General features: G+C 47.3%; 1 protein-coding gene across 4 annotated transcripts; it reads left to right on the top strand.

Moving 5' to 3' along the window:
- On the top strand, window positions 1–23,963 carry LOC135103410 (uncharacterized). Of its 4 annotated transcripts, none has more exons than XM_064009601.1 (44): window positions 43–392; window positions 536–705; window positions 1,233–1,325; window positions 1,438–1,599; window positions 2,658–2,815; window positions 3,134–3,378; window positions 3,490–3,740; window positions 4,020–4,196; window positions 4,380–4,658; window positions 5,114–5,199; window positions 5,458–5,637; window positions 5,733–5,877; window positions 6,329–6,492; window positions 6,731–6,926; window positions 7,045–7,164; window positions 7,420–7,539; window positions 8,569–8,753; window positions 8,928–9,978; window positions 10,165–14,070; window positions 14,233–14,384; window positions 14,552–14,653; window positions 14,840–14,991; window positions 15,071–15,150; window positions 15,404–15,529; window positions 15,710–15,833; window positions 16,113–16,210; window positions 16,312–16,530; window positions 16,694–16,903; window positions 17,043–17,212; window positions 17,395–17,529; window positions 18,494–18,602; window positions 18,754–18,901; window positions 19,090–19,218; window positions 19,667–19,770; window positions 20,003–20,085; window positions 20,227–20,416; window positions 20,809–21,015; window positions 21,266–21,411; window positions 21,524–21,622; window positions 21,821–21,958; window positions 22,186–22,329; window positions 22,468–22,586; window positions 23,151–23,396; window positions 23,492–23,963. In XM_064009601.1, exons 1-44 carry the CDS (start codon window positions 310–312, stop codon window positions 23,685–23,687), a joined length of 11,397 nt encoding a protein of 3,798 aa, XP_063865671.1. In that variant the 5' UTR covers window positions 43–309; the 3' UTR covers window positions 23,688–23,963. The 4 variants fall into 4 exon arrangements, with proteins under 4 accessions (XP_063865673.1, XP_063865672.1, XP_063865671.1 ...); XM_064009600.1 differs by having other exon boundaries at window positions 44–392; window positions 506–705; XM_064009602.1 differs by lacking the exons at window positions 20,809–21,015; window positions 21,266–21,411; window positions 21,524–21,622; ... (3 more) ...; window positions 23,151–23,396; window positions 23,492–23,963 and having other exon boundaries at window positions 11–392; window positions 506–705; window positions 20,249–20,411.
- The last annotated feature ends 531 nt before the right edge of the window (window positions 23,964–24,494 follow it).

The following is a 24,494-nucleotide window of genomic DNA, read 5'->3' as shown; positions in this document are numbered from 1 at the left end:
AAGCAGAGCTGAGTTTCCAGCTACTCGCCTGTAGTGGGCGTGCTACTTTTCTGCCAGGACGCGCCACGTGCCTCAACAGCTGCCCTGAACAAAGGGACTCTCCAACCACACCCATAACTTTCTGAGCTGACATGCTAAAATATTCAAACATTTTGAAGCAACTTTAATGATTTTGTGAATCATTTGGTTCGAGACACGAAAGGGTCCGAGACCTTACTCTTTCTCCACGCTTACTCCTCAGTCAAGCGGGCAACCCCCCGCCGATCTGCCCTTCCAGTGAGACCTGCCGTGCTTCCTGTTCATTTGACAATGACTGGGCCTAGACTTCCGCTGCTCATCACCTTGACGCTGCTCCTGACGCCGCTGTGCCTCGCCGACCTGCCCCATACACGGTGAGGCAGCAGTTATTGTGCATTATATTGCTTGCTCCCTCACCAACCAAGCAGTCACGGTCAATACGTATTGAAAAATTACTGATAAAGAGAAATGATATTTTGTTTCATAGTTACCAGATAGCCAATGGATGGAATTTTAGTGACGAAGAGGTGGCAGTCACCTCAGCTGTATACGACGAAGGCGATGATGGTGGAGGTGACATCGGTGACAGTGACGGCCAGAAGCAAGATGGAATCCTTAGGGCGGCTGCGAGGGCTGTCTGGAGGACACTTCGTCCTTATGTCGTCACTGAAGGCATCGACAGCTTTAGTGAGTGTCCGCGAGTGCGCGAATCTTGGTTCCGTCCTATCAAGCCTCGGTCAATCCTGGAGCTTTAGTGATTAACAAGTATTTACCACCTAACTTTGAAGTTAGTATTTTTTGACTTGAACAGAAAAGCCTCGTGCTATGTGTTCTTTTGGCTGATGTGAGCAATAAAGACTCGTTTGTTGCATTTTAAGTATTTGGAGCTAAACACTCGTGATAAGGAGCACTTCCAGTGGTCTGTTAGCTTTTGCTATGTCTTTATAACAGGACTACCGTTTTAAGGAGAAAGTAGTGTTGCACACAATTGTGGAACATTTTATAGAAAGTATGTAGATGAAGGAAATGAAGGAAATAATTTGATGAGCAATATTACTTAAAAAAAAAAAAAAAGTTGGGTTAGATGCTACCCCCAACCCTTCCCTGGGGAAGGCTTGGGGGTAGCAACCCCTCCGGTAGGGTTATATTAGGTTACTTTGTTAGCGTAAAAAATGTGGCGGACTCTTTAATTAATGGGTCGTTACTTCTCCCAGCGGGACGTGTGGCCTCGCTCAAGGCACGGCTGTTGAAGGAGGTGGAGGAAGAGGTCACTGGATACACCAACGTCACTCTCTTTACGTGGCCTGGTGGGTGCGGTGGTGGTGGCGCGGTGTGAGGCGGAAAGGTTGCCGTGTCAGGAATCTCCTGACGCTCCAACACATGCTGAAAATGTTAATGTTAGTAAAATGTTTTTTTCAGACGATCTCTTTGAACTCAAACATCAAATAGAGGAAGCCAAGGCGGGAGGCAACGAGAACGACGACAATGACGAAGATCTTGACAACTACGACCGTGGCGACAACGTGACGAGAACGAAGAGGGAGCATCCAGTCCATCATCCTCTTATTCGTGATCCATTCGGTGGGTGTAGCAGGGATGGGATGGGAGGGATGAAGGGTGGGCGTTGGCGGCAGGTCGCTTGCTTGTCAGCCACACACTATTTTTGTGTTAGCGCTAACGTAATAGTGTTTGCTTCGCCACTCGCCGCAAGCCATACAAATTGCACTTTTACGGTGTGGTTGCCACCAGCATTTTCCGTCACGTCACTTTTGTCATTTTGAAATTGCTCGTCTGAAGCGCTTGGAAATGGAGTCTAAATTCAGTTTGGTGGTGGGTTTTTTGTGGTCCGTCCCATCAGCCGAGTAGAAGCTGCCTGGGTGTAGCGGTAAGCCACGGCGCCACTTGACCTGACCAAGCGCCGCTTCGGAATGTGGCGGCAGGGGGATGAATACCTCTTATGGTTCAGATTAAGTGTATTATTGTTGCCTCTTGATCGTGCACAAGTCTGATGGTTCTTGCCTTCCCTACACGCGCAGAGCAATGTTTTTTGTCCTCCCTCACTGCTTGCCTCGGCTTGCCTCAGCACAACTTATGATCTAAAGCCTTAATTCTTTGTTAAACAATCATAATGCGTCGCCAGTCGTTTCCTCCTGGTGTCCTACCAGACTAAATCCTAAAGTTTAGAAACAAATCTAATAAAGGACCTCGTCGTGTAGAAAACGGTAGCATGCAGTAAATAGGGATGACTCTTCCATGTGCAAGCTGAGGTGGTTTGTGTAATAATCTGGCCATTAGACATCCTGTCAAGCCAGTATTGAAACATTATATCACAAATTTACCACAGTTAATACCATTTTCCCACAGCGATCCTCCCAAGTGTAGGTTTTGGGTGGAAAGGATACTTAGATAACTGCAGGCCACGCGCCTCCTGTCTACTGAAATAGTCCACCTTCCTGTGAAGTCCAGTAAGCTCACCAAAAAGCCTTCCTAAACTCTATTCTAAGACCCCTTAAAGCCTTCTAAAAGCTTAAAGAGAAGCGCCCTCCTTCCGTCCACCACGAGCACTGTACAGCCTGCTTAGCATCTGTTCCCAGTTCTTCTCACTCCAGAATAAGTAGTGAGCGTTGTGTGTCGTGCAGGCGTGGCGATGCTGGACGAGGTGGAGACACTGTTGTCGCTGGAGGCGCATCCGACACTTGGCGTCCATATGACCCAGTGGCATGGTCGCCTCATTATTGCTGCCATGGACATGAGGAAGAGGGTCACCCTATTCGCCGTCACCCCGCGGACTTACAAGGTGCGACACAACGAGCTAGTCTGGTGTGGTGCACCTTTCTGCCACGCTTTGTCTTGTGTGTGTCAGTGAAATGCATACTGTCACATGTTTGGCTTTGTTACATTATGTCCTGTGCATTATTCGGTGATGATTTTTTTTGTTCTACATATCCTGAACTTGCTCATTTTTATATTTAACATTTTTACAAATCTTCATTGTCAGTGGATTTTATTTATATTTATTTCGTGTAACAGGGCCAAAATGTTGAAAAAAAAAAAAAACGGCCTCTATATGCCGATCGAAGAAAAAAAAAAAAAAAAATCGTGCATTTTCCGACAGGTTGAATCGACTCCTCCCTTCCCAGGCGTGCACTCCTGCAGGTTCACAGTGGTGCCCAAAGATGTGCTGCTGGTGGCTTGCATTTCGCCCGTCAGAAGCACAGTGCAAAACCATGGGATCCAAGAGGAACCGGCTCCCGAGGTAACTGTGTACCAGGTGGAGGAGGAAGCTTATGGCGCAGGGAGACTGTCCATCAAGCTTCTGCAGGGCATTGAAATGGATGACCCTGTGGACGTGGAGATGTGGTGAGGCAGAATATTACGTTTTATCCGAATAATGCTTTCTTATATTTTTTGGTATTATATCATATAGGAAAACTGAATATTCTCATCTATGTTTTTCTTGACGCATCACAGGAATCGGGACGGCGAGCACTACCTGTTGATAGCCAACTCGAAGGAGGTGAAGGTGGCGTACGGCCCGTCTGGGGAGGTACTAGCCCACAGAATAAACTACCATTCCGTCTCGTACCTGTACAAGTGGAAAGAACACTACTTCGACGCCCTGCAACACCGCATCCTGCCAGGCAGCTCCCCCAGGGCTGTCACCCACTTCACCATAGGGAGCAGGCACTTCGTCGCGATGGCTAACTACAGGAACAACAAAGGTGAGGATTGAATATCATTATTTATTATTATGCATTTTCTGTTCCTTTTCCTCAGCTTTTCCTGCACCTGTCTTCTGACTCGTCAGTCTCTCAATCTTTCTTATACTCCTTACTTTGCACGTACTTTTATGGTTTGATAATCTTTATATACTCTTTCTTTCTTCTTGCTTTCATTTTTCTTCCTCATTTTATTTTCCTTTTTCGAATTGACCCTTTTCCTCGTATATTTTCTTCCCTTCCTTTCTGTCTTCTCTCCAATTCCCTCTCTCCTCTTCACAGGGCAGCGCAACATCGATAGCTTCATCTTCCACTACTCCTTAGAGGAGGACCACCTCGTGCTCTTTCAGCAGCTGCCCACCAGAGGCGCCCTCCACATCGCCAGCTTCACTCTGGGACACAACCGCTTCGCAGACACTTTCCTCGCAGTGGCCAACAGTTGCGAGGACGTAGATGGAGGTGAGTTGCTATGTTGCGTTATTGCTGATTGTTGTATGAATCTTTAGTTTTTATTTGTCTGTAGTTGCTCGTAACCTTTGAGTGTTAGTAGACTAAAACCACGGAATTAGTTGATACAACAATCCATTTACCTTAGTGGGTAAAAGAAAAAAAAAAGGTTACCAGTGGTCATCGTTCCCTCAGGAAGCTGTAACCCTCACACGAACTCCGCCATCTATCGGTTCACCGGCAAGAAGTTTGTACTCTTTCAAGAAGTGCCTACCTTGCTCGCCGTGCAGTGGCTGGCCGTGCAAGTGGAAGGCACAGTGCTTCTGGCGGTGGCGCAAATGGCGGCGGGTGTGAAGCTGTTCCAATATGACGGATGGAAGTTTGTGGCCACCAAAATACAATACTATGAGGGCACCTTCGGTCCAGGAGCCACGGGCCTGGCGGCGACCCACTGGAACGGTACTGTCGTGCTTGGTGAGTGACTTGTTTTTGATTGGGAGAGGACGCTTCTGTGTGGACGCGAGAGTGGAGGAAGAAGCTGTTATGGATGGAAGGGACGGGAAAAGCTATGTTAGGTGAGAGAGAAGACAGGTTAAGGATAAAGCCGAGATGGATTATATCATAGATGGTGGGAAGAAACATAAATATGGTTGTCCTGTACAAAGGCAGATTGTGTGTGCCTCTAGAGATTATTACTGCAATGCTATTGAAGGAGCGAAACGTATGTACCTTTGTTTTTTTATATTTTTTATTGCAAAGAAGGAACTTCTCATAGGAGAGACGTATATAACCTTCTGCAATGGCCTCGGGAGATCAGGTAACTGACTCAATTGCGAAGGAAATAATTTTGACTTCGTGAATACAGAAAAAAATGCGAGTAAGGAAATAATCGCAGGTTTGTCATATTTTGTTTGATCACCTTCCCGCAGCGGTGTCCAGCCTGGAGCACCAAAACTCGTTGTTCCACTCCCTTGACCTGTTCAGGCTCATCTTCAGGAAGAACACTTGGCTGAAGGTGAGCTGAAGGAGTCCTCTATGAATTATAAAATGCATTACGTAATGAGAGGAGACTCGTATGATGAAAGTTATAAAAAAATAATTTTATTTTTTATATTTTTTTCCTTAAAACATTTCTTCTTTCTCAGTCATCCTGCACACTCCTTCAGATCCCTTCCTGCTCGTGTCTCATTCATACATTTATTATCACGGCTTGCTGCTACTCCTTTATTTGTACTTGGAGAACATCCCAAATTCTCATTCTTTGCTGCCACAGGAGGTTCACGACGAGTATCAGGCGTGGTGTGTGGCGGCCTTGGGCGAGGCCATGGAGACAGAACTGGTGGCCTCGCTGGTAAGCGGGATACAGGCGGCTACGAATCAGACTTACGTTTTCACTCGCCACGTTACCATCCAGGGATCCTTGACCGCCGGCCTCGCCAGCTCGGTCACCCAGGTATTGCTTCTGCTGTTTACTGGTAAATGATGTCTGATGTAATTGTAATTTAGACCGACTAGGATTCTTGAACATTAGCCTCTGCTGCCGCTCAGGTGTTTGAGAGGACGACGAGCAGGCACCTGCCAGTCATGACCGGCGGCATCACCCAGGCGCTGCTGTCTCTAGGAAGGAAAGTGCAGCAGGCGGTGGAAAAAATCTCCACTGCGGTCAGCCTCGCCGATCCTGTCACCTGGCCAGGTAAATATATAAGAAGCTGAAGAAGAGGAGAGAAGCCCGGAGGCACTGGAATGGAGAGTGGTGCAGAAATTCCATAGTTACCATATTGTCACAGAATTCACAAATATCATTTGATCCCACTTGCTTAATATCGTTAAGTACTTTGATATAATAATAATAATAATAATAATAATAATAATAATAATATTAATAATAATAATAATAATGATAATAATAATTAATATTTTATTCATTATTTTTAAATATTCTTTGACAATAATGATAATAGCTATCACTCTAATAACCTATTTAGTTCCTTGAGCTCTTGAGGTCATGATGCGAATCAGGATAACACCAGTCGTGGAGTATCAGTGTCCTCGCTCGCACCTATGCAGTTGGCAGGTAAGGTGACGCTGTTGGGTCTTGTTCTCCTGTACCAAGGTGGCTCATGGATTTGTTTTCTTGTACAAAGGTGGCCTTCATCTGTTTGACCTGTCTGCTGGCTCGGCTTCAACGGAACGCTTGTATGTGCGTGACGTCAACCAGCGGGCGGTGTCGTGGAGGGACGCGGTCATGCTGGAGGGAACCGGTCTGCAGCATCTGGCACGGCTCCGTCTGGCTCACGTGGAGATTCAGGTGCTCCTGTCGACGCCAGTCTTTGTGTAGTGTTGCACCAAAACTGTTTGTTGAGTATGCGGTGTACAGTAATGTAGTGATTTAATGTTTTGATAGACATAAAAGGCACCAGCGTAAGTTGACTAAGGAATTGTGGTGTGGGACGTCTGTGGTGCAGGAGTGACATCTGATGGAGAATGCTGTGACCACGTGACCCAGAAGAAGAGTGTTAGGCTAAACATTGTTCCCATGTCTACAGGCTGCGGCGCAGGTAGTGAACCTGAGGGGTCATCCTTTTTCCTCGTTTGTAACCCTGAGTGGCCACCATACCATTTTTGGTCACGTGAGCTTCAGTGTCACAATCCGTGCCGCTAGTCTGGTCGCTGTCACCGTGGACAGAGTTGTGATCACTCCACAGTCTGTTCTTATCGCCGATGATTCCCAATACCTAAATGGTACATATTTTCCTAAATTAATGCTTGATACCATTTCTCTTAACATACTGGGATAGGATACAGGATAAAGGTGGTGATGGTGGTGGTGGTAGACACTAACTACTATTTTTCCTATCAGGGTCACTCACCTGCCAGTACCTGAATGTCATTTCCCTGGAGGTGGTCACCATCAACAGCATTCCACTTTCACCGCTCCTTTCCTCTTTGGTCTTGAAGGACGCCCGTCACGCCGTAAATGGTTGGTTGTTTAATAATGTACAATATTATTTTGTGTTAGACATTATCTTTTTGTCTTATAAAAGTGAAGAATACGAAACAACCACTAATAAGATTCTCACATTGATAATCGTCAAATGAAGCTAACACTTAGTATTTAGAAGTGTGTAACATTTACGAAATCGCGAAATCCAATAAGTATTACTCAGAGAGCTGCCGCCACCAACGTCTCAAAGGGATGTGCATGACCGCCACTAAGCAGTCGCTGGTCTTGCAGGTATTGTGAGAGTGATGGGCAATTTGGCGTACCATGGGAACCTGCAGGTCAATGTCAGCTTGCCTCTCGACCTTAAAAACGTGATCAGAGTTGATTATGCAGGATTGCAGGTTGTCACAGGTGAGTGAGAAAGGTGTCTGACCTTCGTGAGTGTAGAATGAAGAACTTTGCACTCGATCAGGTAAAATTTGTAAAATCTTGGATTGCCCTGAAAAGCTGGACACCATTATTATAGCATGCTCACTGAAGCTGAACCAAGTAAGGTGCAAGAGCCTTCGCTATTTCGTAAACCGAACGCTGGTTGGCTACTGTCATACATTCATAACTCGCTGAGTGAAGTGGTCTTTACTACTTCATACGGATATCACAATTGTAATTTTTATTATATTTCTTGAATACCTATAAAGCCTATCATTAGGAAGGATTAATAAAGAAAATTGTCATCAAAAAACGTGAGAGGCAGCACTTCAGCCACATACACACCACAGTGGTATACACAAAACCACCTCAGAGTGTATTGTTAGTTCACTCACCAGTAATCACTCGCCACTATTTTCTGTGTGACAGTGTACCGGCGTAATGAATGTGTTGCACAGCAGTGCTGCCTAAAGGCCTGTCCACACCAGGAAACATTGTTTGGAAACCAAGTTTCCAGAAAGGTTCCAATCAAACTGTTTACAAACATTTTCCAAACTACTTGCAGATGGTTTCCATACCTTTTCCAAACATGTTCCAAACTGTTTGCAAACATTTCCAAAATGTTCGCAAACTCTTTCCTTCCTCCAAAAAACTGTTTCCAAAACAATGTTTTCTTTTGTGAACAAGCTTTAACTCGCATGCATGACAACATTCACATATATACTTTGTTATTTGTGATAGATATTAAGTTATGATTATTATTGTCTTTAAATATTTATGAAACCCAAAACGTTCTTTTTGCAAAATTAACGTCAAGCACTGTACAAACAATGAAAATCAGACCCTTAAACACATTGCAGTACTCGATCAGTTAGTGATTTTATAACTCGTTTTGATTCACCTTCTTGTGAATAAGCTACATTTGTTAGCGACTTGTTAGTGACAATTTGTAAAACAACTACTGTGATATTTGACGTTCATTCTCTCCGTGTGTCAATGTAATCCGTCCAGGTGGCCACCAGGTGGGCGAGCTTGCAGCTCCTTACATGGCGATAGAAGGACGCATCAACACAGTGCGTGTCCCCGTCGAGGTGTTCCTGAACAGCAGCCATCACTCGTACACTCTGGTGTCAGCTGCTTTCAGCCACGTGCGGGCCACCTCTGTCTCCATATTGCAGAAGTTCCACAGTATTACGGTAGGTTGCCTGTAGGCTATGCGCAGTTATGCAAAGGTTACCTATAAGGAGTCTGAAGGTATTGTCAAAGTAACAAACAACTCCTTGATCTGCTTCCATCCCTGGTGGCCACGAGCAGCAACTAGAGTAAAAACGGAGGGAGAGTTGATGCTGATGACTTATGCCTTTCTTTAGGTGACCGAAGGTCGCTTGGACGTACTGCTGCTCTCGGGATATCAGATAGTGACGGCACCAAAAACCTTCACTTCGCTGCACCTGTTGGAGCAGAACTCTCCTAGCTACAGAAGTGCCAACACTCGCCATCGGCGGTGGTCGAGCGGGAACTGTGGGTTACCTAGGAATCGAAGGCCAGAAACACGGACTACCCGCATAGAGGCGCTTCTTTTGGCCCTAAGAGGAGTGGCCGCCGCTCAGGATCTCCTAACCTTTCTGACAGAGGTACAACCAGTGCACTTTCTGGCTCCTGGGCAGAATCCGAGTTTTTTCAATTTACTGATGCAAAATGTCGACTGTGCTATTTTCTCCCTCGAAGACAATGGTAATCTTAAACTCCATGAAATTTTGGATGCAATAAAGTGGCACAATACAACCGTCTTCATACAAAACGAGTTTTACACCGATACTGTAACAGAACTCATAGGTAACATCCAGAGTTACCTGGTTAAGGAAAAATTGGAACTCAAAAAAGTTACATTGGATGCTGATGACTTGCTAATGATAAAGAACATGAAGAGAGATGACTCAACGAGACGTGATCTGCTCATTCTAGACTATTTGATAGACATTACAAGCAACCATGAGTCGGAGAACCTCCCTTCTGAAATATTCCTCCGTAATTGTTTGTTGTTTTGTCCTGGATTCCAAAAGAATTTTCCAGATAAGAAAAAAATGCAGATGAGTTGCATCCCAGAAATTCTGACAGTTTTTAAAGCCTTGAAAACCATCTCACGGTATTCAGCGATCATTACAGAAATGAGGCAGCTACCAGCACACATCTCCCAAATGCTCAAGGCCGGGGTGGTACAATATCTCCTTGGTCAGCTTCTTCGGTCGGTGTCGGAGAAGGGACAGCTGAGAAAACAGGTGTACGCAGCAGTCGTCTGCAGATTATCGCCTGAAGGAAGTGAGGAATATCAGCAGATGCTTTTAACTTACCGAAGACAATTGCATGGAACTGCTTCCAGATTCATTCCCTCGAGGATCAAGAGGCAAGCATCTGACACAGGTAAAACTTTAGTTTAAAATAATTTTCTTCTAGAAATTTGAGTACATAAAATACCAGTTAAGTATTTAATTGTAGATCTTGATGTTATTTCAACCTATGTGATTCATTAGATAGTGCCACCTTGTCAGCCTTATTTACACATGTAAATTATGGCCCATGAGTTGACACGTGATTATTTCTCTACAGGTTATGGAGTAACGGACACCGAACCTCCCTCCACATTGCCAACTTCTAACAACGAGGACACTTCCACCCTTCAGGTCTCCATCCCTGAGGAGACCAGTGAAGACTCTTACACCCTCTCAACATCCACCCCTGAGGACACCAGTAAAGACTTTTCCACCTTTCCACCTTCAGTTAATGAGGACACCAGTGAAGAGTCTTCCACCGCCCCACCTCCAATTATTGAGGACACCAGTGAAGAGACTTCCACTCTCCCCGCCTCCATCCCTGAGTACACCAGTGAAGATTATTTCACCTTCCCACCTTCAATTATTGAGGACACCAGTGAAGACTCTTCCACCCTCCCAGCCTTCATCTCTGAGGATACCGGTGAAGACTCTTCCACTCTCCCACCTTCAGTTAATGAGGACACCAGTGAAGACTCTTCCACCCTCCCACCTTCAGTTAATAAGGACACCAGTGAAGACTCTTCCACACTCCCAGCCTCCATCACGGAGGATGCTAGTAAAGACTCTTCCACCATTCCAGCCTCCACCAGAGAAGACATCAGTGAGAATTCTTCCACTCTTCCATCCTCCAACATTGAAAACACTAGTGAAAACTCTTCCTCCTTCCCAGCCTCCACCACTGAAGATTCTTCCACCTTTCCAGCCTCCCCCATTGGAGACATCAGTGGGAATTCTTCCACTCTCACATTCTCCATCAGTGAAGATTATTTCATCCTCGCTGCTTCCACCAGTGAAGGCTCTTCCACCTTCACGTTGTCCAATATTGAAGTTTCGTCCACTTTCGCAGCTTCTACCAATGATGATTATTCCACCCTCCCAGCCTCCATCCTTGAGGACACCAGTGGAGACTCTTCCACTCTCCCGCCCTCCATCCTTGAAGACACCAGTGGAGACTCTTCCACCCTCCCAGCCTCCATCCTTGAGGACACCAGTGGAGACTCTTCCACCCTCCCAGCCTCCATCCTTGAGGACACCAGAGGAGACTCTTCCACCCTCCCAGCCTCCATCATTGAGGACACCAGTGGAGACTCTTCCACCCTCCCAGCCTCCATCCTTGAAGACACCAGTGGAGACTCTTCCACCCTCCCAGCCTCCATCATTGAGGACACCAGTGGAGACTCTTCCACCCTCCCGGCCTCCATCATTGAGGACACCAGTGGAGACTCTTCCACCCTCCCGCCCTCCATCCTTGAAGACACCAGTGGAGACTCTTCCACCCTCCCGGCCTCCATCATTGAGGACACCAGTGGAGACTCTTCCACCCTCCCGGCCTCCATCCTTGAGGACACCAGTGGAGACTCTTCCACCCTCCCGGCCTCCATCCTTGAGGACACCAGTGGAGACTCTTCCACCCTCCCGGCCTCCATCCTTGAGGACACCAGTGGAGACTCTTCCACCCTCCCGGCCTCCATCCTTGAGGACACCATTCCTACACAGTCTTACACTCTCCCAGCATCCATCATTGAGGACACTAGTGAAGTCTCTTCCATCCTCCCATCCTCCATTCCTGAGGACACTAGTGGAATCTCTTCCACCCTCTTAGCCTCCATCATTGAGGACACCAGTGAAGACTCTTCCACCCTCCCAGCCTCCATCCCTGAGGACACTAGTGGAGCCTCTTCCACCCTCTCAACCTCCATCATTGAGGACACCAGTGAAGTCTCTTCCACCCTCCCACCCTCCATCCTTGAGGACACTAGTGGAGCCTCTTCCACCTTCCCACCTTCAATTATTGAAGACTCCCTCTCGCCCTCCATAATTGAGGACGCCAGTGAAAATTCTTCCACCCTTCCACTGTCTCGCAGAGAAGACAACATTGAAGATATTTCCGCCTACACATCATCCACCAGTGAAACCTCTTCTTCTTTCGCCGCCGTCACCACTGAAATCTCTTCCACCAATGTGGACTCGTCCTCTTTTACTGCTTTCACCGATGAAGTCTCTTCCAGCTCTACAACTTTAGCCCCACTATACGTCTCGGAGGCTTCTTCGTCAAGCGAGAGTGCACTTCTCTCTGCTCGCTTTTTAGCTGAATTTTTAGCGGAGATCCGAGAGCTTGAGACGACAGTGAAGGAGGAGACCACCTTGCCTGTAGACTCAGATAAGACCGCTCTTTTAATTCAGATTTTAGGACTTCAAACAACAGATGGGATCACGGCACAGGGAGACCATGTAACAGATGGGATCTTAGGACTTACCACAACAGTAAACGCAGAAGTCACCGCCCTTTTAGCAGAGATTTTAGGACTGCAAATAACGGAAGAGACCACGGAATCTACAGACAGCGTAAACGTGGAGTTAGAAGGAACTATCGATTTAAGTGCCATCTTGGGACTGCAGACAGTGGTTGGGATAACAGACACTGACACTACAGATGCAGACACGACACCAAAAGCAGAAACGCCAGATTCCGCAACGGACGCAACCAAAACCAGTGTCACAACATTGACGGATGCCACAGAGGACTCTTCACCGAACACGCTCACCAAGGAAGCCACAGAAACGAGTTTCATAATAAGTCCTGCTGACACAGGCGGCACAGCACCCAATTCAGTAATGATAACGACATTAACTACGGAGGCCGCCACCCTCTACACCCCAACCGTTGTAGCCACGGAGGAGGACATATTAAATCCCTTTACCATCGTGAACAACATCATGGAGGTGCATCTCTCCCAAACTGACGCTGACCCAATGCTTGTACCCTTGACAGTCTCTCTAAACTATGAAAACTGCAGCACCCTTCCTCCAAACCTCCTGCAAGATTCTGATCATCTCCTGTATCTTTATCTACGTATGCAAATGACTGATCACTATCTTTCCATTGTAAACCGATCCCAGCCCAAGCTGAAAGATCCCAAAGAGCCCTCCGAGTATGACGTTGGTGTGGAAGGCGCCATGTTGGATGCCTTTGGATTTTTAATCGATACGGTCAAGAAATTTGTACTTGATCCCATCGGTTTCGTGAGCATATTGGATATAGAGAGACTCCAGAGAGATTTGAACTTCTTCTTTTTCGTGTCGAGTTTTGCCTCATCCTCACAGTACTACTACTGGTCTGAAAGGTTGCTATATAGAACTCTGTACTTAAGAAGTTTGTTGGAATTAAGCAGAATAATCACCGAAAAACTCCTGAATTGTTTTGAGGCATTTTACCCTGAATTTTCTACTCCTGGCTATGAAACTACATTACATCCTTTTGCTTACTCTGAGGACATGCCTGATATTATGAAGAAGATGAGTGAGGAATTTATAACCAACAGTGCCTTGATAAGGAATTTGACAGTCTTGTTGAACTTCACCCAAGACGTTGCGGTGCTCAATCCTTATTTGAACAAGAGGTGCCCGGCGCCCCACGCCATCGATCCCGAGGCTGTGGCCTTCGCGGTGGAGGAAGCGAGAGAGACACTAGACATTATTTTGCAGGACGAACTTATGTTCAGTAAAGAAGTCAATACCAGTATTTTAGAAAAGCAGGTCTTGAATCTGAAAAAAGCTACGCAGATGTGCTTGATGGCGAGTCACCTTCCCGAGGAGGTGGAGGCTTCTCTGAGTCTGATCTATGAAGAGAATGGGTCTGTAGTGGCAGAAGACGCTCAGAAACTTTTGTATATTCGTATAAAACACCTACAGCGGATCAACCTTGCCCTGGTAGACTCCATTGTTGCCATTGCTGACCATCGTGCCGTAGATAGTGGAGTTTCTCCGCCTGACCCTACCAGTGTGATCCCTGACCCTCAGACTAAGTGGAATTGGGATGGCTTGTGGTTGGATGGTCGCCTGGCGGGGTACCTTCTCTCCCAGTTGTTTGAGGGGGCTGGTCTGCTTCTCTCCGCACTCCCACATCAAGAGTACACTGTCAACTTCTATCCTGCACCGCTCGGCCATGTCAACTTCATAGGTGAGAAAATACAACTCTCATCTACTACTCCATTGGAAATGTGTATATTTGTATGTGTGTGAGTAGGATGGGGGAAGGGGGAGTGCAACGTTTTGTTTGGTAATGCCACAATATGAGCCAGATAGGAATATCCCAAGAAAAGACTGTTGTTTACCTTGTCAGCGGCGCACAAAGACAAGGTGCGGCACCTCAGATTCCTTTCCGGGCTGAGTGCCACCACGGTGCAAGGGATGGGAATGGCGCAGATACAGCAGCACGGCTTGGCTCTTACCTCTACCCCAAATATCACCCTCACCTTCTTCGCCGCTGTCACTGTCAGTCTGGCACTTTAGTTACAGTATGAAATTATGAATGAATTAATTTAACTAAATCATTAAGTTGATAAGAATACTCTTGAAATTTACACAGTAGATGATTAATGTTGCAAGAATCTATTCATCAGGTGATTGGTCATAATAGGTATTTTCGTTCATGGCCTTAGGTGGATGGGCCGGTGAGGGTGTCTCGTGTGAACCGGGCGCCCGCGGCTTCCTTCGTCACCCTAGGCGGATACCACTCGCTGCAGCATCCCTTCGTCTTCAGGGCATGTGACACCTACTTCCTTTTGTCCTGTTTCTCCCGCTGTAAACGCGCGCGCACACACACACACACACACACACACACACACACACACACACACACACACACACACACACACACACACACAGGTGTCCCCTTCATTCCGTGTTATTTGTATCTGGCAAGTCCTGAGCAGCAGCACCTTTTGCAGGGTCCCGTCACGGCAGCGGCGAGAGTGACAGTACGGAACGAGATCAACGGCCTCGACCTGGTGCTCTTTAGTAAAAGTGTGGCGTTGACGTCCTCTGCCACGCGCCAGGTCCTGCGGCAGCCCATTACTTTCACGCAGGTGTCCACGCAAAGGTAAGACCCAATACAGGCGAGGGGGGGCGTTTCCGGATTGGTGAGATGCACAGTGCCCTCACTTCCTCTCTCCCTCCAGGGTGGTATTTGAGAAAGGCCGAGTGCAGGCAGTGGACCTTGAGGACCTGGTGCCGCTCGGCCACCCCGCTGTCATCACCGGTGAGTCACGTTACCTTGTTTTTTTTTTTTTTTTTTTTTTTACCTTTCTCCCACCTCCCTTTTATCTTTTATTACTCGACAAGTACAATTTTGACTTTCTTCGCATCCTGTATATTACCAGCCTTTTCTCCATACCTACGTGCGCCTTCACATTTCATCTTTGTAATCGCTCAAACTCGACATGCATTCCGACGATGAGAAGAAGATATTGAAACTACCTAATCATCCTACCTAATCATCCTTATTTTGACAGGGAGGAAGACTTTCCAGGAATTGACTGTGCGGGAGAACGGGACTGTGGCCGCCGCCGTTGACTCTCGCTATGTCGGCGGCATCAACGTCACCGATCTGTTCTACAACTCCCTCACCACGAACCCAGGTGACCTTTTCCTCCTTGTATTCCGTAACCTTTATATTTATGACAATTTTTTATCTTGTTATATACGGATATTAATCTCGCACTTTTTTTTTTTTTTCATAGGTTGCCATACACATGTTCTCGTGGCTGTACATGAGGTGCGGTGCAGAGCATGTCATTAATGTAGCCATGCTTCTCCAGGTGGCTTGCAGGTGGTGGCGGGGAGGCTGCACCTGCATCACCTGCTCGTGCTGAAAGACGTCACCACTCAAGGTGTTGTCTGCCTGGATTCGCATGGTGTTCCCGGCATCTTGGACCTCGCTAGGTGCTAACTTTTCATCCACGTCTCATAGTGTAGTAGTAGTAGTAGTAGTAGTAGTAGTAGTAGTAGTAGTAATAGTAGTAATAGCAGCAGCAATAGTACAGTTGCTAAATATCAGGATATTAGGACTAAATCTAATCTAATGTTTAATATAAGGCTGCTTATTCCTTACAATTTTTGTGCTACACTTCGTCTCCTACTTTCCCTTACACACACTCACACACACACATATGAGGAGGAAAAATCTCCGTTCCTGTCACTTGACGCTCATCTCGTCGCCAGCCTCACAGGCCGCGTGGTTCCCCTGAGCGGCTCTGCCAACATCACCGCAGGTCTCGTCATCACCGGCAGCGTGTACGTCACTGGCCTTTTCTTCCGAGGTTAGGCAACTTTTTGTGCTTCACCGGCATTCTCATAATCATGCAAACACCTTCCAAGACGCCTCCTGAAATCGCCACTCACTCATCCGTTCTCGTTCTAGACACGCTGGACGGGGTGTCGGCAGCGCTGTACCGGGACGGGTGGTTGCTTAGGGACACCGACCAGAGCCTGCATGGTAATGTGTCCATCGGCAACATTATCTCCCACAGAGTTACTGTCTCGCAGGGAATTAAGGTGCAGGATGTTGACGTGACTCGCCTGTATCAGAAAACCTTCCTGACGACATGGCCCGTCACCCTTCCCTTGCCCCTCACATTCCGTAAGTTATCTTCTAATTTTCTGTGAATTAAGTTTATGCTTCGGTGATGCACATTTCTGTGGGGAGCCGTGTTCAACATTTCATAAATGTAACAATAAAGACGAGCGCATCGGAATCCAGGGTAAAAAGTGGGTGTTCATAAAGTGTGGTTCGTGATGCGCAGGAGGGCATGTAGAGGCAGCGTGGGTGGCAGTCGGGGGACTGGTGCAGGGATGGGACCTCTCCAAGCACGCCCTGCTCCAGCATTCGTCTAGCATAGTATTTACCGCCGCCAAGATCTTCCTGAATGATGTGCATATCGCCGGTAACCTCACTTCCACAAACTCTGGCGAGGACTGCACCTACTTTCCCTTCCTAAACCTGACAATTGAAGGTAAGGCGTCGGGCGTGTGGGGTTTGGGTGTGTCTGAGTCTCGAGAGGAGCTTACCAAATCTACCTAGTGCCACTGATGCTCTGCTATAAAATCATGGTTTCTTCATAATGACAATTAATGTCACATTGCCGCCCGCAGGCACGGTGGTGGTGAAGAACCTTTTTCCAGCCGCCTCAGTGTTCCTGTCAGGTCACGAGATCACGACGAAGACTGCCACGCAGTATTGGCTGGCGGATACGGACACGCAAGTGTCGATAACGATATTCTTTGAAGCAATTGTTTTGTTAAATCTCAATGCGATCGTGGCGGTAGGTGTGCTCTGGTTAGTGGATGGAATTCTATGATTTTTTTTTTTTTTTTTTTTTTTGTGTGTGTGTGTGTGTGTGTGTGTGTGTGTGTGATTATTTCATCTTCAAAAATCTCTCCTCATTCTCGGTGTAGCGCGATACAGGCAACCGCAGGCCTTTATTCTTTTTTTTTTTTTCGACAGTGGAACAACTTGGAGATGCAGGACTTCAGAAAGAGCTTGTTCGAGAAGCAATGCGACGTGCTGCAGGCGCTGACGGGCTCCTTCTCTTTCAGTTACTTGGAAATTGAGGGAAATCTCTACACACCAGTCATCAACGTGAGTAAGCAACTTTTAGATGTATGTCATGAGTCTTGTCCATTCATGAGACAGCGCATTTAAAAAAAAAGTAATGAGGTGGTTGTTGTCGTTGCCGTCGTCGTCGTTGGTATTGGAGTTGTTGGTGGTTTTGGTGGTGGTTGTGGTTGTTGGTGGAGTTGTTGTCTCCATGCACTGATCTCTCGTGCTCGAGGCTTCTGTGATGATTGCTTTAAGGCAGGGGTTCTTAACCGGGGGTATCCATACCCCTTGGGGGTATGGGAACCAAAGGCCGGGGGTCTGGGACTCGATTTCTGGGCACTGGTAGTTTCCCCCTCTGCCAGTGCCATGCGCGTGCTACCGTACATGACAGCGGTAACTTGCACATTTATGTTCTGTTCTTTTTTTTTTTGTATAATAAAACGGAACTATAACTTTATTAATTTTGCTTTCAGTAAAAAATAATAAAATTATCAATGGTTATGTTTTTTTTTCCTAGTAATCCGTATCTAAAGTACAGTAAATTCAAGCGATTGAAATACTCGTATCTGGAAGACATACTGGCAAATAATAGGATTGGTGATAATTATTTGAACAGTCAAGTGAAGGGGGTATGGGACCATATTCGACAATCCATTGGGGGGTATGGAACCATCAAAAGGTTAAGAACCCCTGCTTTAAGGTTTTATGTTACGGTGAGGCAACAAACAGTCGTCTGCCGATGTGGGTGCGGCACTGAGTAAGTGTAGTAAGGCAGCAGACGTGTTTCGAGATTTCTCATAAAAGACAACAGCGAAGGAGCGAATTTATTCCTGTAGTTTGTAGGTTCCCCTCAATGACATGAACCCCATATACCGCAACACACTTATTTAGGAATAATTTGCATGATTTATTGTTAATTAGTAGTTGCATCATAAGGGGAAATCTTTCCGTAGCTTCTTGGGGAAATATTTCTTAGAGATTGAGTGGAAATTCTCTTTCTTAGAGTTCGTCCCTGAACAACGAGCTGAGCAGCAATCTGCGGCAAGTGTTGCTGGCGGACGGCGCGCAGGTGTTCACCAGTCACCCCAGCATCAACACCCTTCATGCTCAAGGTACTGTGCTGTCGAGATCGGGACGTGACTAATTCTTAGTTGCACGATATTTAATGAAGGTATTGTCGTACGTGGTAAGGTTGTGACCGTCCAGTGCACCATCATTGCCTTCAGCTTTATTTTGGTGAATCACATGATGGCTTTCCGGCAGGGAGCGGTAGTGTGGTCACCTCCCAAGGCGTGAATGGTGTGTTGATGTCCCATATGTGTCGCCACGCGGAGCCCTGCATCGTGGACGCCCCTAAAACTTTGGGACAAGACTTTGAAATTATGGGGGACTTAAATCTACAAAAAAATAGGTACGATATCGTATATGGTGCGATATCGTATATGGTGCGCAAACTTCGTTGTAGCATATTTAGGAAAGCTTCGGAGCAATTTTAGTTTTAACAGCCATGAAGCCAATCACTGAAACCGTCATGTAAGTATCAGCAATCTGCTGCCTTATTACCGAGAAAGTTTCTGAATTAAGCCACTCGTGTTTCAGTCTTGTTCAGGGCGTGGATGTGTCGCTCTCTCTGCATGCTTGGGTGTCGAGAAATTCTTGCGGCTACATCCCCGGCCTCACCACCTTCACCGGCCCCGTCATCGTGGATAACACTGACTACAATATCAGGTTGGTGTGCCGCTGCTACATTCTTTGACTATTTCACTCGCGAGCCTTATTTTTATGAAAAAAAAGACCATTCCAGAGGTTATTGATGAAAGAGTGAAGCTTTTCATTAGTTGTTGCATTATAAAGTTGTACAGGATGCAGGAATGGGCGCGAGCAAGGCACCAGTCAGCAGGTTCAGAATAACCTTGTCCTAGGTAGTGGTGGAAGACAGCAGAAATAGATACGACAAGGAGTTAGGGATGTATTGAGAGTAGACAGTAATGAATTATGTTGTGTGTGGAAGGCAGGTGGACGCGCACGACACGAAACCCATCAATGAAGTATACATAAAGGTTTAGATGATGTTTGTTGCTCGCAGGTTGTCTTGTGCTGCTTTGTAGTAACTGAACCATAAAGAACATTAAGCGGTGTGCTTGTCATTAATACGATGTTTGATGGCCGAGATTAGAGTGCGTGGTCTGATAGACGGGGTCAAGATCACCACCAGCCACGTCATGACCCTTGTCGGACCCCAGACAATGAGCGGCAACCTCGTCCTCCACCAGACCCAAGGTGCGTCCTCGTCTTTTGTATGACGTAACGCCATCACAGGGTCATTGACATTTTTCTTTTATTCTCTTATTGAAGGTAATTAGTGTGTGGGAATGGTGCGGGGAAGTGATAGTGGGGTTAGTGCAGTTTGCGGCTTCATTTCGTGATTTTCGTCTTCTTAAGATTAACATTTTAAAAAACCTGTTATTATGCATTGTGTTTTCCTCCATTGCTTTCACATGTTTTCGTGCAGGAGCTAGTGTGGTGAGCCCCGTGGTAACTGCCCTGGACGGCCTCTTCAATGGCCACAACCTGACGGACGCGTGGCGAAGGGCGGTGAGTACATGGAGGAGGATGGGGAGGGCACTGCATACTTCTGTTGTTTTCCTCGCATGCTATCTGCTTTGTTTCTACTATGCCGCCGTAACACCATACTAGACCCTTATTGAAATGTCTTCATCGCCCTTCCAACCTCAGTTTCTCCTTGGGGAATCTGCAGTGGTGCGGGCGCCCGTCATCTTCAAGGACGTGGTGATGTTCCGGGAAGCTGTCAGGCTCAACCCCTCAGATTCCACACCAGTCCCGATCTTCAGCGACTTCAGATCATTTTTTTTCGATTTTTCTCTCCTCCACAATCTCAGCGTGTGGAGTCAGCGGGCCCTGCAAGGTGAGGCCATGATTAGACCGAGCACCCAAGACTTACTGGGTTGCTCAGGCTGCGTCAGCTTACTCGTACTGTAAGGTAACAGTGGGCACTTGCACTGGCATGTCATGGTGCTGGTGTCCATCTGTCCATCACCTGCATCACTGCTGTTGTTGTAACCTTGGCTGCAACACGAATACACGGTTAAGTTACTTGCCTCGCTCAGCGTGATGTAGGTAGTAGTGTAGATTACTGAATATCGTAGAAAACCCTTGACACAGTGTTCTGTACCAAAAATGATACAACCGCATGAGCTTAATGAGAAAGTTAGACATTACCACCAGTTAACTTAATGCATTTGACGCCATGAAAACTGTTCCTGTGCCACTTGAGCATCGGCTGCCGTGTCCCCGCAGGCCGAGTGCAGCAGTACTGGGGATGGCGCGTTGTGCAGGAATTCGACAGCAACAACGAAAGGCTGATTCCCCTCAGTCTGGAGGGGATATCGGGCCCTGTCAGCACGACGCTCCTCCCGCAGCACCATCACCTGGCCCTTGTCTCCAGTCAGAGCAATGTCCCCGTCCTGCAGCGGGAGCCAGACACCGACCGTTACAAAGGCTCCGGTGAGGCTCCATCTACTGCTTGTTTTTCCCGATTAGTGGCATGACCTTTGTTCAGATCAGCCTGTGATTTACTGTTAATTAGAGCAGTATTTTAGGACGCAACACACTGAACTGTACATCTTTTAAATGTGTGTGTGTGTGTGTGTGTGTGTGTGTGTGTGTGTGTGTGTGTGTGTGCGTGCGTGCGTGCGTGCGTGCGTGCGTGCGTGCTTACATGTGTTCATGCGTGCGTGCGTGGATGCGCTTGCAGATGTGACCCTAGCAAGCAGGTGCACTACAGGACTAGTGAGCTACATCTCGGAAGGCAGAACCTTTATAGTGACGACCCACGCCTGTCTCGAGGACATCACCGCACCTGTCTACTACGCCGCCTCAGGCCACGCCACCATATCTGAGGTGCCTCCGTTTGTTCGTGTTAGTGACAGATCATTCCGCGTGTAGTAGACTTCCATGTGTTGGAGTGAAGCGTAATGATGACCTTTGGCTTTGCCGCTCCGATCTCTCCCAGGCTGTGTCGACTGACGATGACTTGCATGTGTGGGAGGTGACACCGCAGGGAGCCGTGTTGAGGGCCGCCTTTAATGTGCCTGGCGCCTTGGACATCCAGGTAAGCTGCCTCTCGTGATGACACCCTCCTCCAGGTGTTTCTCCAGGTAACGAAGGGAGAGATGTGTTGGCAGTCTTGACACCTGGATGATACACGGGGTTCGTAGTGTATTGTGGTCTTCGTTGAGGCTGAGACTAGTGCGAGTGTTGTGGGGGACTTGGTGCAGCGACACGTCAATAAACTATCTTGGTACGGCAGGTGGTGTGGCTGGGGCAAGCCTCGAGTACGTGTCTGGTGGTGGTGGAGGCGCGGGGCACGGATGTGGTGGTGGTGTGCGAGCGCCAGGCGGGCATGTTTGTGGAGCACCAGCGACTGAACTTCACGCGACCCAGCAAGGTAAGGAGGCCCGCCTCTATCAACACCAGCCTTGCTCCCCACCTTCTCACCACCCCACACCACGTCTTTTTCTCTCCGCTCCCTGTTCTCACTTAACTTCCTCTTTCCATTAAACAACACACTCCTGCCGAATTTCTTCTAGTACAGAAATTGAGAAATATTCCATAATTGCATAACCAATATGAATGCTGTAGTATTATAAGGTGTTCCACGTTCGCCGATATCAGGTGTCTGTGGTGCAGCACACGCCTCCCGTTGGCAGAAGACGCCTGGCCCTCGCCGTGGCGGACCCGGGCAGGACGGCTCTCAAGGGTGGCGGCATCTACCTCTTCCATTATGACACGAAGCTCGGCAAGTTTCTTCTGATACAGGTGCGTGCACACGAGTGTGCTTTCGCCTAAGTTGAAAAGAAGGATGGATGATGTGCATAGTTTGTGAATATAATGAATGGAAGGGTGTGATGCTCGTGATGTTGCAGCTGCGACCTCACTCTCGCGTCTTTGCCGCAGGAAGAACTGCTAGAAGATGTGGTGTGGGTAGAGTTAGTGTCCCGCGGCCCCGACCTCTTGCTTGCGGCGGTGACGGAGGACAGGCTGGGAGTGAGGGAGGGACACGTGTGTCTCTACAAGTAAGTGAATTATGTTGCGTGCAGTCTTCACACACTGGACTGCCCGAAGTACTAATTGTCCTTGATTTAAATACTTTGAAAACGGTAATCTTACCTAAAAAACGGTATTCTTAGCTCACATGATTAATTTTCGTGTCGCCACTGAACGAGGAAAATTTCCATCCATTGAGTGCTTTCACCACCATTGCCGCTGGAGCGGCGTGACGCACACTTCAGCCTCCATCACGGGAGTTACTCATTGTAATAATTGTTTTCTCTCCACATTAATTCCATGAATTTTTCAATCCTATTTTTTAAAGTAAGTAAAGATTCCTCGGAGAAGTATTTCGGTAAAATCACCTTCTACATAGAAAGATGCAGAATATTATTTAAATATACTAATGACACATTGCGTAGTTCTGAACAGTCACGAAAAATATTTACTTAAACCTTTTTTTTGGGGGAGGTGGGGGGAAATTTAACTTAGTTAATCGTTTGCTGTTGGAACCGTGGACTCTACAGCTTTGATCGAATTAGTCATAGTCAGTCTTGTGTACTGAATCACGCACTCACGCGTTGCTGCAGGGTTGACTGGTACAACCCGGACGGCCTCACGCCCCTGGGCCACCGCGGCCCTCTCGTTAAGAGTGAAATCCCCTCGCCGAGATTGTCCGGCTTGCCGCACACCCCGCAGCTGTTCGCGGTGCAGGAACTGGAACTGGAGGATCCCAGCGAGGCCAGGTTCCTCATCACTCCCTCTGGGGGCCTTCATCTTTACGTTGTCGGCCACAGCGGTCTCATCACCTGGTTCTCCCAAGAAGGCATTCACAGGTGAGTGATGTACAGGGGGCACAGTAGACGGGGTGGGGTGTACCTGATAGAGGCTGGGTGGAGCCGGGCAAAATTGTGTTGATTTTAATTTTCAGGTTCAGGAAGGAGGGCGAGGTGCGAGTAGCGAACGGAATGACGCTGGACGTGTGGGCCATGGATGGCAAGGAGTGGGCGCCAAGGATATCCGTTGCAGGTGGAAGATGCCCGCGCGGCAGCCATCAGGCCCCCAATCAGCCCACGTTTGTCCTGGAGATGATCTTCCGGGGCAGCCACAGCATACCAGCTCCGTGACGACGTCCAGGCGGCCACACCAGCCGCTCCCCGGGTGCCTGGGACCAGTTGGCGGCACTGGCGTCTTCCTTCCCCTCCATCAGCGCTGCTTAAATGGGATTTTGTATACTGGTTTTGTTTTCCGTGACGCTGAACAGCCAAGCGCGAGACACTGAACAATGAATACAGTACCCACCCGACGACGACTGCTCAGGGACACCGCCGACACATCCAGCCCAGGAAGCCACCACCCAGTGTCTGTCTGCGAGTGACTAATGAAATAAATGTAACACAAATCAGCACCGTTTCCTTGGTCACTATGTTTACCCTCTCCTGCCCCTCCACTCGTAGACTTCCATAGGGAAAGTTTCAGAAGTAAAGTAGGCAGAAGGCATGTCTTGTGAGATTTTATAAATAAGATAAATTTGTTGCCCGGGAAATGTTGCGAGGCCAGAATACGTTCCTCTCTTACACTCCAGTATTCCAGTCAGCCTTAAAAAGATCACCCTTATTTTTTTAATTTAAAAAAATTCATCCTTTACAATTTTTTTCCTAGTTCATAAGATTTAAGTTTGTTTTCTTACTTTCATTCATAATTCGTTGAGTTCATCAGCGTTTATCACACCATTTAATGTGTTTAATCGCTGCCAGCTGTTACAGACGTGGGACATAAATTGCCTCGCTTTAGTTCATTGAGATTCCTCGTAAAATATTTAACTTGGAAAGTACTTTTCTTGATTCCAAATGTAGCTGTCAAACTTATTAGATTCATATCAAGAATATTTTTTACATTCATGTTAATATTTACGTTGTGTGTGTGTGTGTTTG

The sequence above is a fragment of the Scylla paramamosain genome, chromosome 9, assembly GCF_035594125.1.
Source record: "Scylla paramamosain isolate STU-SP2022 chromosome 9, ASM3559412v1, whole genome shotgun sequence".
Taxonomy (NCBI): domain Eukaryota; kingdom Metazoa; phylum Arthropoda; class Malacostraca; order Decapoda; family Portunidae; genus Scylla; species Scylla paramamosain.
Note: the sequence above shows the minus strand (reverse complement) of the source record. Positions and strands in the feature narration are given on the sequence as shown.

Excerpts from the sequence above, each read along its gene's own strand:
- LOC135103410 (XM_064009600.1), top strand. The coding sequence starts at position 310 with ATGACTGGGCCTAGACTTCCGCTGCTCATCACCTTGACGCTGCTCCTG. Across the intron at positions 7,540-8,568 it reads AGGATTGCAGGTTGTCACAG|GTGGCCACCAGGTGGGCGAG; the intron begins GTGAGTGAGAAA and ends TAATCCGTCCAG. Across the intron at positions 16,211-16,311 it reads CACTGGCCTTTTCTTCCGAG|ACACGCTGGACGGGGTGTCG; the intron begins GTTAGGCAACTT and ends TTCTCGTTCTAG.